The 18334-nt window shown below is 44.4% G+C and overlaps 1 protein-coding gene across 1 annotated transcript in view; it reads left to right on the forward strand.

The window, feature by feature from the left end:
• oxr1a (oxidation resistance 1a) overlaps window positions 1–12341 on the forward strand; it is a 69062-nt gene extending 56721 nt beyond the window's left edge. The window contains 6 exon segments of the mRNA XM_080857558.1: window positions 1388–1577; window positions 6983–7108; window positions 9219–9371; window positions 10235–10330; window positions 11721–11794; window positions 12187–12341. Coding sequence (XP_080713684.1) covers window positions 1388–1577; window positions 6983–7108; window positions 9219–9371; window positions 10235–10330; window positions 11721–11794; window positions 12187–12322 — 775 coding nt within the window. The 3' untranslated portion in view covers window positions 12323–12341.
• The last annotated feature ends 5993 nt before the right edge of the window (window positions 12342–18334 follow it).

Genomic DNA, 18334 nt, shown 5'->3' on the forward strand with positions numbered 1-18334 from the left:
CGTGCTGAGGAATAGTGGGTTTCAAACCAGAAATAGACAGACTCTATCAGAGCCTTGGTATCAGTGATTCACTCCCCGTACAATGCTGCCTTTGTTTCTTGTCAGGATGGGGAAGAATATTCCCTGAAAAGGGCATTCATACTTTTTCTAGACAGCTCGAGATTCTTTGCTTCTTTCTTCTTTATTTCTTTCCCAAGTTGAGAAGTGAAGATGGTTCACAAAATAAACAGGCTTTCCTTTTAGCTTGATGTCTTTGCATTTCACACCAGGGGCCTTTTTGAATCAACCCAGGATTGGATAAAGAGGGGCAAGTAATTCCACTGCATATTAAACCCTCTTGCCTTTCTGCAGCTCTTTGTTGATGAAAACAGTCGCCGCGCTATATTTATTTATTTGTATACAACTGTACTCAAGTGTTCACAACATTCTTTATGTATGTGCATGCATGCATGTTAGTATATGTATCAGCGAGCTGCGACATGCACGTGCCTTACGTTGGCACATTGCCGGCCGTGGCCATGCCACTACGCCATGCGCTTTCTGTCCACCGAGACGCGGGCAGACTGCTCATCCCCGCTGCGTGACCTAGTTGAGTGGCGACCCGGAAGATCAGCGTAGAGTATCATGACAATGGTGCAGGCGAGATGACAGAGACATTCCCAGGCTCTCACAGCCTGTCAGCTGGCGGCAGGGCTCAACTCAGGGGACTCGCACGGTCACATGGTGACACTGCTGTCCGCCTGCACTGCATATACCCCACTGCACTGCATATACCCCACTGGTGCTGCACTGCACTGCATATACCCCACTGCACTGCATATACCCCACTGGTGCTGCACTGCACTGCATATACCCCACTGGTGCTGCACTGCACTGCATATACCCCACTGGTGCTGCACTGCACTGCATATACCCCACTGGTGCTGCACTGCACTGCATATACCCCACTGGTGCCGCTTCATGGCCCATCACTGGAAAGATGAAGTTAACATTGCGACTGTAAGATTGAGCTCTTGTAGTTTTACACCAGATGATATCTTTAAAAATGTTAAAAATAGCAAACATGTCGTGCACAACGAGATTTCATGCAGTAATGTTTGAACGCAGGAATGAGTATCAATACTAACTGAGGCCTCCTTTAAAGTCTGTTTTGCTGAACTGCCATGAACTGCAGTGTCTGATGTTATAATTCCACATACATGTGTATATGCTGTTGTTACGTGTCATTTTGTATCTCTGTTTACCCAATTTAGGAAGAAATGACAATAAATTGACCTCAATCATCTGTGATATTGAGCTCCTCCAGTGGTTTCAGACCTATTCACCATCACTATCTTCTAACAGCAGTCCCCCCCCCCCCCCTCCCTCCCTCCTTGTGCCCCCCCAGGACGGAGCACCTGTATGTATTCTTCATCCAGTGGAGCCCAGACATGTACGGCGACGGGCTGGGGGGCCTGAGCCAGGAGCCAGGCTTCATGGTGGTAAAGAAACTGGAGGAGTTCGAGGGCACTGAGGAGCAGGCCTCCGTCGCCACAGCTACCGTCACCGATGGCGACGACGACAACAAGGAGTGGGAGGTAAGGCCTCGGCGTCCACAACAAAACTACACCGGAGACCTTTTGCACCGTTAGTCTGTGAAGTGTAGAGCCTGAATGTTCTTTACCTGTACAACAGTGGATTTCTAAGTGGTGTGCCTATTCAATGTGTGTTTACTGTAACAGTTTAATATGGTTTTCAGTGGTGGTGTTTTTGCACATGTATGTTTTCAAGTCTGTACATGTAGTGTGTACCATGTATGTGCACTGAAACTTATTGCATTGGTGTGCCATTTGGTTTTTCCTGTTATCTGTTGTGTGTGTTGTCCTTTAACCAGATGTGTGTGGTGCTATGCTGTTTAAACTGCACTTCATCTCTTTCTCATCTTCACATTTGTTGTGTCAGAAGCTCTGTAGTCTTTGGTTGATGTTTCACAAGACCGGACAGACAGCGTGCACTCTGCTCAGTCAAATCCCAGTCTCTGTTCAAGTGTGTACCTTTAACAGTGAGCTTGCTGCTGCTGTGTTTTGCATGACTGTGCAATATTGGAGCTTTTTTTTTTCAAGAAAGCAACAACTACATGTTTGCAAAGCCGATTTATGCATGCATGGCATATTCGGTTGGTTTTTGTTTTGTTTTGTTTTTTGTACATTGTGGAGCCATACCTTTCGATGTGACACCAACAGATAGTGCTATATCTATGAAAATCTATTACATAGATGGCATTATTTGATTGGTACGTCTTGGTGTTGATCATTTGTTGAACGTTAGGCTGTTTAGTGTTACCTTCAGGATTGACATACATGTAGTCATGAGCAGAGAAGTTGTTGAACCAATGCTCTTATAGTCACTTGTGCCTATGATGTCAACTTCGGTTTGATATTCATTTGTAATATCAAATGAATCAAATAGTGCTCAAGTCGATATTTGTGTTGTCTCATATTATGGTGACTGTCAAACAGTCTGAAGGCACAGTGTGAGGATACTTAAGATCTGAGTAGCCTGTAAAATTTTAATGCGACGCCTATCAAAGGCAAGTGTACGCGATACTGTGGTTGTGAGTTGAATAGGTTAACTTAACGCTGTGTCATGGAATACAAACCCCTACATCTGAAACTAACTAAGTGCAGCGTGCATTCGTGCCTTATGATCATAAAAAAAAAGTCGAGGCGAATGTTTTTATTGCCACGACGTTTTAAGGTTGTGTGTGGGATTGATAAAGGTTGATATCAGAGACATGAACGCTGCATTTCAAGATAGCATGCCAACGAGAAAGTTGTCGCCTAAGCCTATTGCACTGTGCATATGCCTGTCTGTTCTCTAACGAAACGGGATTGTTTTAATGCAAATGAGAATGGGAATTAACGAATTTATGCGCCTGTCTTTCGTAAATTTGAAGGGGGAAGTTGGGATAGGAACAGTGAGGTCTGTTTCTTTAAATACACTGGAAAGGACCGACTTCCAGAGCTTCACCAATAGAATATCGTCATTCCTGCCTGGACGTTCTATTGGCTGTCTATGCTGTCAGCCAGTTTCAGTGAAGACCCTGAAAAACACATCTCTACTTTGTTGGCTGGGCTCGATGTTTGGTGGTCCAACGTCGATGCAAGTGGGTGTATTTCAAGAAACTGGAATGTGAAACTCGGCTCATACCCGCCTCACCCCGAAATGTTCTCCAGGAGAGTGAAAGAAGCAAATCAACTGACTCCTAAGTACAAATATGTATGTTAGCTTTCTGAAAACAGTAGATACTCGTGCATTTATTATTGATTAGCCAGCCAGTCAGTCAGTTAGCATCCTTGGCTAACTTTTGCAATCAACCTGGTGACGATCAAGTTGTATGTCTAGCCGAGAAACTGTTCACTTGTGTGTTTGTAAAACTGTGCCAAAACAAATTCCTGTAGCTAATCCTACTTGGTTTCGGGTCCTGCGCCTTTGTTATGGACTCACGATTTAGATCTCAGTTGTTTACTTCTGGAAGTGGATTAGCAATAATAATGAATTGCTTTGGGTTGTAGCTAACTGGCTAACCGATTAGCTGTCGTTTGATGGTCATTTTGGCCGGGACATACACAATAACCGATGTGTTTAACTGTTAGCCGTCCATGTCTTTGCCCTCTGCTTGAGAAACAGCCCTAGGAGGACCCACACAGTGCTATCTTAAACATTTGAGGGTTTTAAGTTGTCAGTATGTGAAGGTTTAACGACACGATAGTTAAATGTTACACTTATAGAATAATAAGTATAGATAAAGTGTTTTGTTTGCCTGACTCCGATGTAGAATAGGGTGGTGTTGACCTTGTGTTAATTAGGAGTTAACGCAATTAAGGTATATTTTTTTTAATGCGAAAGCGAAGGGTTTTGTATCCGTTGACATTAAAAATGTTGAACATATAGCTCAAGCCTTGATTAAAACAATGGTATTAAATTATAGCTCGCCTTCAAAGTAATATATCACGTATGACTGATGCTTTACCAAACATGAGGTCTTTAACTTGGCTTATTGACAGTCTTCAACTATCTACCCCGCGCGTTAACATGGCAATAATCCCAAACACCATCCTTCCACGTCGTGTGGAAAATAAAGCTCCCTGTCTGGGAATCTCAACCTTAGCGATACGCGTCCACCTGCTTTGTTTTGGCGACAGTTGACGACGACGTAGCGAACACATCCAAGGATTGAGCCACCGCATTCAGACGCACTGCTTTTGACCTGTCTCCGCAGTTCCATTGCGCAAGAGAGAAAGGGGGGCGGATGCATTTTTCATGATGGTGTCCTGATTACCGTTTCATTTGAATTATTGAAAGCTGTAAAGTGGCAACTTGTTTGCCCGAAAGTCTTATTTACACTCCTAAACTATTAGACACCGGTGTTCCCAGCTTACCTGACTAGTGGCTTTGGTGACAAGTACTGTGCACATATCCGGTTGTGGTTTTATTTACGAAACGATGTGGTCACATATCATGATTGCTCATTATAAAAAAAAAATCTGTGGTTCTGAAGTTGTAATAGAATTTAGATAGACCTGATATCACTTATGCATGTATACCTCTGCAGCTTCTATAAACTGGAAGTTATTTTGAAGGGTCATTTTTCATCTGGATTCTTGTGATGCTGCTCGGTGCTTACATAAACCTCACTGCTTCAGAATGATGCTTGGTAAAGTTCATTATTGATGCGTATGCGGCTCAGAATAAGCACTGGCTCTGGGAACTGCTTCCTCAGTGGAGCTGATGTACCCTGCGTTGTTAGGCCAGAGGCCATAAAGCCTGGAGGTCAATTTAATCCTCAATGCACATTCAGGTGGGCCTTGATATTTGCCCCCTATTCCGATATGGCAGATCAGCTTAAGGGACCTTTTGTTAAATTGTGCTCAGGATCTGATGTAACATAACACCTAAGTCACAAGTTGAAATCAGGTGTGTATGTGACGCCGTAACTTGGCTGAGAATGAAAGGATCCAGTCAGCTGTCGTCAGTGTCATGGCGGCTTTTTGCAAGCCAGCCAATACCCTTGGCATGATGCGACACACAACCTTGTGTACACACAACCTTGTTTTCACTTCTCGGAGGGTATGTTTGCCTCTGTTGCTTGCGTGTTGAGATTTTTTCTTGTACAACCATGCAAAACACACGCGGCTCAAGCCTCACTCATCGATTCTGTGTCGGTTCAAGTTTTGGAACTGATGCAGGCATAGCCCATGTTTGAGGTGAACTGCACCCCCTCTCTCGAGGCGGTCCAAACGGAGCTTGCTGATTGGAGGGCATCTGGAGATGTGCCGTGATTGAGCTGGAGAATGCAGAGCTTTAGCCGGCCCAGGATCTGTTTTTCTTCTCTCTCTTTTTTCCCCCCCCCCTCAATCTTTCCCGTCTTCTCTGCATCTTCTCTGCTCTGCCCATTCCTTCTCTCCTCCATCTGATACACGGTATCACCACGGTAACACCTCCTCTTCCCCCTGTCTCTACACCAGGTAGTGTCGCTGACTGAGTACCACCGGCGGATTGACACCCTAAACAGCGAAGATCTGCGCGCCCTGTGCAAGCGGCTTCAGGTGCTCAGTGCGATGACCACCCCTCTAGGCTCGCTTTTAGAGACCCCACCCCCCCCTAAGTCGTTGTAGATTTTAGATTCTAGTTTGTAGGTTGCCTCAAGAAACGCTTTGTGACGCCAGAATTGGCCGCATTTCCCCAATAGGTTGACATCATGGGGACATTCTCTGTTTAGACTGGTCATTCGGTCACTTCCTTGATAGTCCTATCTCCAAGGTAACCATTGTCAGCTCACTGGTGACCACCCCCCCTAAGTCGTTGTAGATTTTAGATTCTAGTTTGTAGGTTGCCTCAAGAAACGCTTTGTGACGCCAGAATTGGCCGCATTTCCCCAATAGGTTGACATCATGGGGACATTCTCTGTTTAGACTGGTCATTCGGTCACTTCCTTGATAGTCCTATCTCCAAGGTAACCATTGTCAGCTCACTGGTGACCACGGCCTGTCCAGCTCGCATTGGCCCTCTCGGAACGTTTCGGAATTTTAATTATGTTCATTTTTTTTATAATGAATGGCCCTCTTTGTGACAGAAGGCTGGCTCAACTGCCACTGGGCATTGATGCTGTTGAGGTACAGGTGAACGGGGGCGGAAGTTAAGATTGCATCGCGGCTGGATTGTTTGCTGAAGACAATGGCGGTAATTCAACTACACTCTCTCTTTGATGCGAGGGCTGAGTAACCTGAGCGCGCCGCAGGCCACACAGGGCCAAGCACCTAAAGCACTTCCACCCGCTCGCTAAATCTCCCAGGCCAGACACGGAGCGTACTCCCGGGGGGTACTTAACTTCTTGGTTTAGTTGGCCGCATGTTTTCTTCAGCAAGCATTCATAGTGTACAGTAAGTCTCCTTTAGTTCTTAGGCCTATTGATGCAAAAATATTGAGCTACCCCATGACTGAAATGTATAGACTTACGCTTCAAATAATCCCTTTGATAGTAGGACGTTTTCCCTCATAGTTGCTACGTCAGAATATGGGAGGCAGTTTTTGCATCTAGTTTGTATTCCTTCCCTGTACAGTGCCAGCATTTGCATTGGTTGGGTCTCGTGTTGTGGTCTTGGTTTCTCTCATCTTTTGAATAAACAAATACATTCAGACTTAAAACTCAAAAGTCTTAGAGTAACCATTACCGACAACGGGCTTCGATAGAGCAATGCAGAAGGTAGGCAGCTCCTCAACCTTGGCGGAGAATGTCCCTGTTGGCATCCCGTACCGTGAGGAATTGACATGTTATAGTTTTCTCTGTCATCTGTAGTGGCTTAGTCATAATTCTGGTTGCTGTAGTTACCAATGTAAAGGGGGGGAAAACATCTGCGCTGTTTGCTATTCCTTGTGTGTGTGTGTGTGTGTGTGTGTGTGTGTGTGTCGTGTCGTACTCATAGCTGATATTTGTCTCTAGATCACCACCAAGGAGGAAGTAAACCCCAACAATGGCAGCTCCATCACAGCTACCCTGGAGCCTGAGACCTTCAGACCCAACCTGAGCGAGCCCAGCGACCTCCTGGAGGCCGACCAGATTGAAAAGGTACCGCTCTCTCTTTCTCTAAAAACACTATCATCACTCTCTCTTCCTCTAAGAACACCATCACCTCTCTCTCTTTCTTTAAGTACACCATCACCACTCTCTCTTCCTCTAAGAACACCATCACCTCTCTCTCTTTCTCTAAAAACACCATCACCACTCTCTCTTCCTCTAAGAACACCATCACCTCTCTCTCTTTCTTTAAGTACACCATCACCTCTCTCTCTTTCTTTAAGTACACCATCACCACTCTCTCTTCCTCTAAGAACACCATCACCTCTCTCTCTTTCTCTAAAAACACCATCACCACTCTCTCTTCCTCTAAGAACACCATCACCTCTCTCTCTTTCTTTAAGTACACCATCACCTCTCTCTCTTTCTTTAAGTACACCATCACCGCTCTCTCTTTCTCTAAAAACACCATCATCACTCTCTCTTCCTCTAAGAACACCATCACCACTCTCTCTTTCTTTAAGTACACCATCACAAAGCAGCGTGGGGGAAGGGGGGTCTCCATGTAGCAGCCAGACTAATATCGATCAGTCCATTGTCAACGAGCTGCTTCCTCCAAGCACCCTCTCTTCTATTGATCTCGATTTAAAGGTGCCATACTTGATTTAGATTTAAAGGTGCCATTCTTGATCTTGATTTAAAGGCGCCATTCTTGCTCTTGATTTAAAGGTGCCGTTCTTGATCCCGTTTTAAAGGTGCCGTTCTTCATCTTGTTTTAAAGGTGCCGTTCTTCATCTCGTATTAAAGGGTGCCATTCTTGATCTAGATTTAAAGGTGCCATTCTTGATCTAGATTTAAAAGTGCCGTTCTTGATCTCGTATTAAAGGGTGCCATTCTTGATCTAGATTTAAAGGTGCCATTCTTGATCTAGATTTAAAGGTGCCGTTCTTGATCTCGTTTTAAAGGGTGCCATTTTTGATCTCGATTTAAAGGTGCCATTCTTGATCTCGTTTTAAAGGGTGCCATTTTTGATCTCGTTTTAAAAGGTGCCATTCTTGATCTACATTTAAAGGGTGCCATTAATGTTTACATCATGCACATGAGACCTACACTGTCACTGCTGAATAAGGGTTGACATAGTAGGCTGAATTTCTTTATCTTATATTATGTATTGCCTTATTTGTCTAAACGTCTCTGATATACAAACCGGTCCTTGTCCATTGTGCTTTAAAATTGCACTTTGACCTTGTAGTTCAACTGGACTCTGTTCACCCTGAGGTTTGAGGTGTGCCAAGTGTCACAGGCTATGGGAGGAGGCCTGAGTGAAACAGGCTAATCCTTTTGTAGAGCAGATGCCAACGCACAGGGATTTCTTCGTGCCCTTATCCTCTGTGGCTGGCAAATCACTTAAAGTGGTTTCAATGAGGCGTCGTAATCTGATTGATTTAAAGGGAATTCTATGCAAGCTGTGGACTCAGGGTGACTTAACCCAAAGGGGTGTATGTGTGTGTGTGTGTGTGTGTGTGTGTGTGTGTGTGTGTGTGTGTGTGTGTGTGTGTGTGTGTGAGGTGTGCCACTGTTTTGTTGCAACCTTCATGCTGGGTCATGCAGTCTGACGTCTGCCTGTGTGGAAAGGTCGACACTCCTGTAATTGCCTGCTGATAGCTTTGCCCTGTCTGAGCTCGGGGAGAGTAACCAGACGTCTCTCTTCTCACTGTTCCCCTTTCCTCTACCTGTCTGTCCCTCGTCTCTTCACCTGTCTGCCCCTCGTCTCTTCACCTGTCTGTCCCTCGTCTCTTCACCTGTCTGCCCCTCATCTCTTCACCTGTCTGCCCCTCATCTCTTCACCTGTCTGCCCCTCGTCTCTTCACCTGTCTGTCTGCCCCTCATCTCTTCACCTGTCTGCCCCTCATCTCTTCACCTGCCCCTCGTCTCTTCACCTGTCTGTCTGCCCCTCATCTCTTCACCTGTCTGCCCCTCATCTCTTCACCTGTCTGTCTGCCCCTCATCTCTTCACCTGTCTGCCCCTCATCTCTTCACCTGCCCCTCGTCTCTTCACCTGTCTGTCTGCCCCTCATCTCTTCACCTGTCTGACCCTCATCTCTTCACCTGTCTGCCTCCCGTCTCTTCACCTGTCTCTGTTCTCTGCCCTCTCTTGTAGCTTGCTAAGCACCTCCCTCCCAGGACCATTGGCTACCCCTGGACTCTGGCCTATGGCACAGCCAAGCATGGCATGAGCATTAAGACCCTGTATCGAGTCATGCAGGGGCTAGACACCCCCGTGCTGTTGGTCATCAAGGACAGTGACGGCCAGGTTAGTTCAATCAATCAATCAGTCAATCAATCAATTTTCCAATTCAAGGAGCAATTTCTTGGACTGGCACAGTTATAAGGACTCCATGCAGAATATTCTCAATGTTCACTGTTTGGATGCATCATATGTCGATATTTGTCTGGCCCCTGTTCAAATATATAACATGCTTTAAAAGAGAAGGAGAAGGAGAAACACAGAAGAATGGTTTGGTTTTGGGCAGTGCCCTGTGACGGGTTTCCTTTCAGTTGAACTGGGCCAAGAGTTGAAAAACGAAAACGAACTGTGTTTGTTTAAGTGTTCATCAGTGTGCTGTTAATGTTAAATGGGGGAGTTCTGTCATAAACATAAAAGTCTTTGCCTCTGAAGGCCTCAGGCAGATGTAGATTGTTCATTTGTGAGAGATCTTTTCCCACTAGAACTTACTGTGTACTTACGCACACATGAAATCTTGCTGACCACCTTTCTATCCATAAAACGGTATTTAGGAAATGATACTTGCCGGAAAAAGAGGTGTTGTACTGCACATGGAGTTAGCGTTCCCATAGTATTTATAATGTGCAGGTTGTTTGAATTAACTGTGCTGCAAGTAGACTAAATGGTCCATATGTGCTCCTTTTCTATATGGAGTTTTACCTCCCAATACAAAGTGTGGGATTTTGAGTAAACATGGTTCTACGGCAAATTGTACTTAAAGATTGATACATCTGGCCCTCTATTAAGTCATTTTGGAGCTCATTGTGTTCTGATCTCCATGGTAACTGTTGCCTAGAGAATATTTCTAATTTTCTTTTTTTTAATTGAGGTATGCACTATAAGTTTTCCTGTCCTCTGACTTACTTTATTATTTGACCATTGTGTGGTAGGTGTTTGGTGCACTGGCGTCAAACCCCTTTAAGGTCAGCGAGGGCTTCTACGGAACAGGAGAGACCTTTCTGTTCACGTTCTACCCGGAATTTGAGGTAATGTATGCCTGGAGTTACTTTGATAATCAGTTTTATTGATTCCAGTTGGAGTGCACTATTACACTGCTACATTGTGTTGGTGTGCGTCCCTGTGTGCTTGTACACGACTGATATTACCCACTTGTGGAGACTGTTTGAAATGTCCCTCTTTGAAAGCAGTATTCAGATGTTTTAAAACTGGTCTGCTTATTTTTTTCCCCATTATACACTTTCTTTTAATACAATCTTTTGCTTAGATTAATTTCTTTTTAATGTTATGTGTACCAGTAGAGGAAGTCCCACACTCCAGGAAATATACCCCCTCTAGCAAAGCCAGCTCGAGTAAATAGACTATTATTAGCATCCCAGCTCAGCACTGAGAGCTTTGAGCTTCTCTTTGAACAGTGTAAATATTAGACACAGCTGGTGATAGTCGTTGAACAACTAGATCATCGCATATCTATTGTAGATATTCTCGAAACAACAACAGTGCCGTTCTAATGCTTTTTGTAAATAAGAGTCCCACTGGTTTCTTGTTGTATTGTTTCTCTAGTGTGCAATCAGTCTGCACCCTATCTAGTGTGCACTTAGTCTGCGTCCTATCTAGTGTGCACTTAGTCGGCACCCTATCTAGTGTGTACTTAGTCTGCAGCCTATCTAGTGTGCACTTAGTCTGTGTCCTATCTAGTGTGCACTTAGTCTGTGCACTTAGTCTGTGTCCTATCTAGTGGGCACTTAGTCTGTGTCCTATCTTGTGTGCACTTAGTCTGTGTCCTATCTAGTGTGCACTTAGTCTGTGCACTTAGTCTGCGCCCTTTCTAGTGTGCAGTAACTCCACTGTGTGCCATATGTCCACAGTGTCTTCCCGTCCTTTACTCAGTAGTGCAGTAACATTATAGTGGCCTCTCAGGAAGAGCTCTATCTCAGCCCTGTCTTTGTTTCATTTGCCTTGAAGCTCTGCTGAAGCTATGTCTGTGTGGAGCATGAAGGGAAAAGTCTGTGTCCTATCTAGTGTGCACCCTATCTAGTGTGCACTCAGTCTGCGCCCTATCTAGTGCGCACTAAGTCTATGTCTGTGTGGAGCATGAAGGGAATAGTCAGTGGTCAAACAGCAGACCTGCATCCCTCTCGTGTACTCACCGTCAGCCACAGTGGAGGTGTCCCAGGGAACTGAGTCTGTGACCCTGGGATTGCTGGCCTGTGTAGTCCTACTGTCACACACACACACACACACACACACACACACACACACACTCGCTCTCAGACACAGACACAGACACTCTCGCTCTCAGACAGACACACACACAAACACACACACACACACACACACACACACACACTCCATGTTTCAAGAAACCCTATAATATAATGTCATTGTAACTCTGCCCTGTCCCTCATGTTTCCCCAGGCCTACAAGTGGACTGGAGACAATCTGTTCTTCATCAAAGGAGATATGGACTCCCTGGCGTTTGGTGGTGGAAGGTGAGGTGAACAACTGCAGTGTTAGGAAAAAAATACATAAATAAAGGCTCATCGAGTCGTCAGTTTTTTTCAGTGCTGTGTGTGCTGGTAATGTAACAAAGTGCAGCTACTAAACACAGTGAGGTAAACCCTAGTTGTGATAGCCTACATTCCCCAATGGGGCAACTATAGCCTACATTCCCTAATGGGGCAACTATAGCCTACATTCCCTAATGGGGCAACTATAGCCTACATACCCCAATTGGGCAACTATAGCCTACATACCCCAAAGGGGCAACTTTAGCCTACATACCCCAAAGGGGCAACTATAGCCTACATTCCCCAATTGGGCAACTATAGCCTACACACCCCAAGACTTCTGTGTTCTTTACACTCTTTCTTGTGTTCTGCAGTGGGGAGTTCGGCTTGTGGCTAGACGGAGACCTGTACCACGGCAGAAGCCACACCTGTGCGACATTTGGGAACCCCATGCTCTCGAAGAAGGAGGACTTTGTTGTGCAGGACATCGAGATCTGGTCTTTCGAGTGAACGTGTGGTCGGGTCGGGTCGGGTGGCGTGGCGCGGGGGGTGGGTGGTTTTTTTCGACCGGAGGAAAGGGGAGAGCGGACTGACTCGGTGCTCTCCAGCGAACGGCAGCGTTCCTAAAACCGTACTGCACGTCCCCTCCTGGGCTCCCAAGAAGCCTGTGAAGGAAGCATACCGTCACAATGCTTGTCGTCCGTTTTTCCTCCCGCATCTTAACAGGGTTTTTCTTCGTCCAGTTACTTTATTAAAAAAAAAAAACAGTTTTCTTCGTTGTGTGAGCGTTTCGTTCAAGCCGTGCGCAGCTTCAGGGTCATGGGTCAAGGGTCAAGAGCAGAGAGGGGAGTTTATGGGAGGGGGAGGGGCCTTTAGCTGTGCCCTGGTCCGGCTAGCCGTTAGCCATCTCTCAACCGTGGGTATAGGCGCCGCTGGCGCGGCTTTGAGACATAGCGTGGATGCGATGGTGGCACGCGTTTAGGACGGAGACGAGTGAGAACTGCTGTAGTCCACAGGCTGAGATCAGAACAGAGAAGAACCAGGTTTAGCCCCCCCTTTGGGACCGGAGGAGGATTTAGGACGTCACTAATGCAATTCTAATGTGTGCAGAGGCTAGAAGAAAAAAAATACATTCCCTTTGCTCTTCAGTGGAACATCACAGGCTCTGGGAGGCGAACAGGAACCTCAGCAGGAACCATGGGGGAACCATGGGGGAACCATGGGGGAACCGTGGGGGAACCATGGGGGAACCGCGGGGGAACCGCGTAGAGAAAGCGTTCACAGCTCCTGTTTCTTCTGAGGTGTTGAGAAAAAAGACGTGAAGAAGATGATGATGATGATGATGAAGATAATAATACTAAAGTGTCGTGAAATTGTAGTCTTTCTGTTGTCCACCATCATAGCACACCGTGTCTAAAGCACATCCGTAGCTCTTCGGCAGAATAACCCATCGTCGTGACGTTCTGTTAAGTGGGTGTCCGTGTGTGTGGAGTCAACGCAAGCCTCTGTCCAGGAGGCTCAGGCGCACTGTTTTGTAGACAGTAATGTGTCGCAATAGATTTGTGGAATATGCAAAATTACTGTCTCGTGACCTCAAATAATCCAGGCGGGCACTTGGTCTCTCCCTGTTCTTCGTTTGTTGTTCTTTCGGAGAGAACTTGTAAAGCTTTTAACGTCCTTACGAAAAACAACTGCTTTTCTGGTTATCATTTGAAAAGCCTGAGGCGTGTTAAATACTTTTTCTTTTCATGAATATATTACAAAATTATATATTTATATATATGATTATATATAAATATATATAATTATATATATATATGTTGCCGTTATGTGTGACAGTGATCTTTTTTGTGCTGATATTTCAGCTGTTACAAATATATTGTATATTACCCTGTACATTAATGTTAAAATAGTAGATTTGTTCCTATATAAATATATATATATATATACACAAATATATATGATGTGTGGATTGGTGGGTTGCTTCTTCTAGCACTTTAATCTAGTATAAGGCCAGATTCTTAGGCCCTCTGTTAGCAGTAGCTGTACAGTAAATATCTATTTTTTTTTTCTTTTTGTTACTTTAATTTTTTTGTTTAGGTTTTTTAGTTAGTTTATTTTTTTCAATAGATTCTAAAACATAATTGGTCATCGTCAGTTGAAAGCTGGCTGCTAGGGTATGGGAGAGAAGTGGTGGACGGTGAGACCACACACGGGGGGTGGCGGAAGAAGAGAGATGATGCTCATGGTCATCGTAAAGGTCACTTTTGTCCCCAAGGGCAGAGCAGCTCTAGTTATTGGGCCTGGTTGATGGGAGGCCTACAGGCCTGCCTGGAAGGGTGACGACACAGGGATGTACATAACCTGTTATATCTCAGCAGCTTTCTACCCCTCTCTGGTCTTCCACATCAGTATTTGTGTTCTTGTGGAGTGACAGAGTTAACATCCTTTTCAAATCTACTACTACTACTACTACTTCACTGGAATACAATGTAACAGTGACGTATAAAATGACAATAAAGACTACATAAATTGTCATAATCTGGAAGCGAATGTTATTTATTTTGCCTGAGTGTCAGAGTTCTGTGAAGCCACCGTGAGGTCATTGTGGTTGCCAAGGAACAGGTGCATGTCACAGAAAGATCACAGGAGACACGAAGCCATGATGATGTCAGAGGGAGTCGACACTAGTGTTTGTGTATATATACATTTATTTCAAACATTCAATCTGACCAGTCAGACAAAATGTTACAGATATTGCAGGTTACCATGAAGAACTGCGTTAGAAGTTAAAAAAACAACTTCTGTGTAATCTGTTATTAATTGCTATTCATCTGTAAAAGTGTTTGCGACAACATACAGGTGTGGGAGATGATGGATACCAAGTGAGATATGAAGTGGCACTATCCTACAAGAACATCTTTGAAAGCCTCAGTGTCAAAAGATGTGAGCGTAGTCATTTACTTCACCTCTGGACACAGTTGTGTAACATAAAACATGATGAGACTCGCAGCACCGAAGATCCTGTGGGGTTGAGGAGTCTTAAGTGTTTAGCAGTACATGTTTTTCAGTCTAAAGTGCCGAGTATATCTGTGCTGTGTTGTTGTGGCAGGCTGAATCAATAGGTAGCTCATAATTCTGCAGAATGGGTAAAGTAGGGAAGCATCTTTGCGATCATTGTATTGCACTGCCCCCTTGTGTACGTTAGCTGAACTACACTACTTTGCGCAAGTCAAGTAATTTTAGTCACACAGACACTTAATCCTCCGTTTAAATATCCATATGTTCATCAATGATATTTAAGGTAAAGTGTGCTAAAAAGATGAATGTGTTATGATATACAGAAGGCGTTGTCAACAGTGCGTTGAAATGCATTGAGCAAGTCGTCAGCACTGAGTGGTGGCTTATCTCTGTTTATGATGCTGCAGCCGGTGCTATCTGATGCCCTCTAGTGGCCGTTAAATGCACTGTCACCCTGTGCTATGCCGTGACCAGGGGAATGTTTGGGCACAAGGGTGGCAAATTAAATAAGTAGTGCCGGTTGTGTAAAGCCAGTAGGTGACGGAGAGTTAATAGTTTGGACTGGTTTCATCATCCCTGCATGTTCAGTTTCCTGTGGTGCTAGCTAGACGTTTCAAGTGTTCCTACTCAAAACTTATTTCACTGTCGTTAGCCTCATTCCCTCATTTTCTTTCTCATTCAGGGACTGAAAGTGATGTCGAAAGTTGATCTTCTAACTAAAGGAGTGCAACATCTAAACTCCATCACTGAGAAGACCAGCCTGTTAGTTTTGCCCAGCTGTGGAGAAGTCACAGAACCAGATATTTATCTCAGGAGTATAGCCTCCAGTGTGGAGTAGTCTCTTGACCAGCTAGTTATCTCATGAGAATAGTCTCACATGACCAGCTAGTTATGTTAACTCCGGAGCAAGGCTCTACTGTGGAGTAGTCTCTTGACCAGCTAGTTATCTCATGAGTATAGCCTCCACTGTTGAGTAGTCTCTTGACCAGCTAGTCTAGTTATCTCAGGAGTATAGCCTCCACTGTTGAGTAGTCTTGTCTTGACCAGCTAGTTATCTCATAAGTATAGTCTCACGACCAGCTAGTTATGTTAACTCCGGAGTAAGCCTCTAGTGTGGAGTAGTCTCTTGACCAGCTAGTCTAGTTACCTCAAGAGTATAGCCTCCACTCTGGAGTAGTCTCTTGACCAGCTAGTGTAGTGATCTCAGGAGTGTAGCCTCCTCCACACAGCACTGGACTGTAATGCCATGGCTGTGGAGCCAGGTGACCTACTGGCAGTTGAGCCTGTTCTGGTTAGCGTTAGCTCCACGTATCAATATGGCCCCCCTCAAAGAATCAGATTTCACCAGCTCTGTTGTGTAGCGAAGCAATTCTGCAGGATGCAGAGTCAGAGTAACAGTCTTTTGCCCTTGTGACCCGCAACAAATGTCTTAAATAAGTAATCTGACCTTACAGCAATCCAGTTTGCTGAACACTTCTTGAGGGGCTGAAACATGAATGGATGCTGTAAGCACCAATGGACGCTCCTCGGATCCTCTTACACATAAGGTCACCTCAGAAAAGTTAATTTAGGTTAGGAATGTTCAGATCGAACAGTACAGGACTGATATCCTTTTACACACAAGGTCACCTTGGAAACGTTTCTTTAGGTTAGGAATGTTCATATCTAACAGGACAAGAATGATATACTCTTACACATAAGGTCACCTTAGAAACGCTTCTCTAGGTTAGGAATGTTCACATCCAACAGGACAAGAATGATAGGCTATACTCTTACACATAAGGTCACCTCAGAAAAGCTTCTTTAGGTGTGGAATGTTCAAATCTAACAGGACAGGACTGCTGGTGAAAGATGTATGGTAATTTGACATCTGACTCGGGCCAGAGTGAGAGAGAGAGGAGCACTTAAGCCCCTCAGCCAGTGTTCCCCGTGTCAAACTCTGTACAGTAGCCTACAGACTTACATCATTCATATCTTTCCATATGGCCTGCACATTGTCATTGAAGACACAATGAATAAGATTAGATGGATTTCATCTGTCCTTTAATGAGACAACGAAGGAGTATGTCTATCATCCACTAGAACATATGCAGCTGAAGAGACATTTGAAGCATGACAACCAGAGAAGCTGTGCGTGTTTGTGTGGAGGGCTCTGGGAACTGGGTACTAGGACCTGCCCTGCGGGGTTCCGAGGTTATGTAACATGTATGAATGCTGCCCGATTCTCTGTGCTGCCGATTTCTCAGATGCGCCACCTAGTGGTTATTGGTTATAAAGCTTGTATTAGTGACATGTACCGTTTACTACAGTTGGATGCAGTAGTTCAGGTCAATAAAGGGTTAACCGCCACACTTAATTTAAGTATTAAAGGCAATGGTTTGTTACATACACTACTAATTTACTAAATTGTGTCACCAAAGAGATCCTGGATGCAAAGTGCATAACATGTAAACATTTAATGAACTTGAAGGTAAACGGGCAACATTTTTACAAGATGTTATTAACATAAACTACACCCTATGATTAATGGACACATTTAGAAAGTGCGTGCGTATGCTCTGATCATGACCTGCCCTGCAGTCCCTTCTCTTTCACAGAGACGCTCTCAAGAATCACTTCAATGTCACTGAAAACGATCTGAACATTTAATTCAAACATACACATTTATTCTCACATAATAGCAAAATTGAGCTGATTTTGAGACCAAACACCATTCAGTCAACCATATGCATTTTTACAAAAATTGAAGAACAGGACCAATTCAAAAAGCCTTAATGCTTCAAGGTTCACATCTTTGTGTGTCCTTTTTCATACAACCCTAAGGCAAAAAAAAAAATCAAATATCCATAGAAATTATATCCAAAGGCATTTTAATGTAAGGCCTCTCGAGTTTCGACTGAAACTGAATTCCTCCACTCATCCTTTTATCAACTTGCTTGTCAAACAGTAGATACACTTGTCATTTTCTTGCCTTCCATTTGCTCCGCTTCCTCCCTTCTCCAGAATGGCCAATCAGACCGCCTCAGACACCTCAGTTTCCCACTGACTCCGTCCGGCATCACCACTAACCCATGTCTCAAAGTGATGGACAACTTCACCGGTGTCTTTACTTCCACTACACCTACACGAATAAGACTTTTTCAATCAGACAATATCACCAAATGTGATGTGAAAAAAAAAAAAACACTGTCTCACAGGATTGTACAAAGCCGTTCAACAGCGCACAGGGTACCACATTTTTTTTTTTTTCGATGAATAAATGTACCAGACCTATCCTCCGGCACAATCACATTTTTTGCCTGAGTAGAATCTGAAGTGCAAACATTTGATGAACAAGTGCATTGAATTCAAAAGATACCGGCCACTATTCTTAATACACACCCAGACTTCTGGGCTCGATATGTTAATATGCTTAATCTGGAAAAATAAGCTCCCCTACTTGATATGAATCCATTAAGACAAAAAAAAAAGGCTTGATTTAGTGGCACAGCGGTTTGAAGT

Source organism: Sprattus sprattus (assembly GCF_963457725.1).
Source record: "Sprattus sprattus genome assembly, chromosome: 19".
Taxonomy (NCBI): Eukaryota; Metazoa; Chordata; class Actinopteri; order Clupeiformes; family Clupeidae; genus Sprattus; species Sprattus sprattus.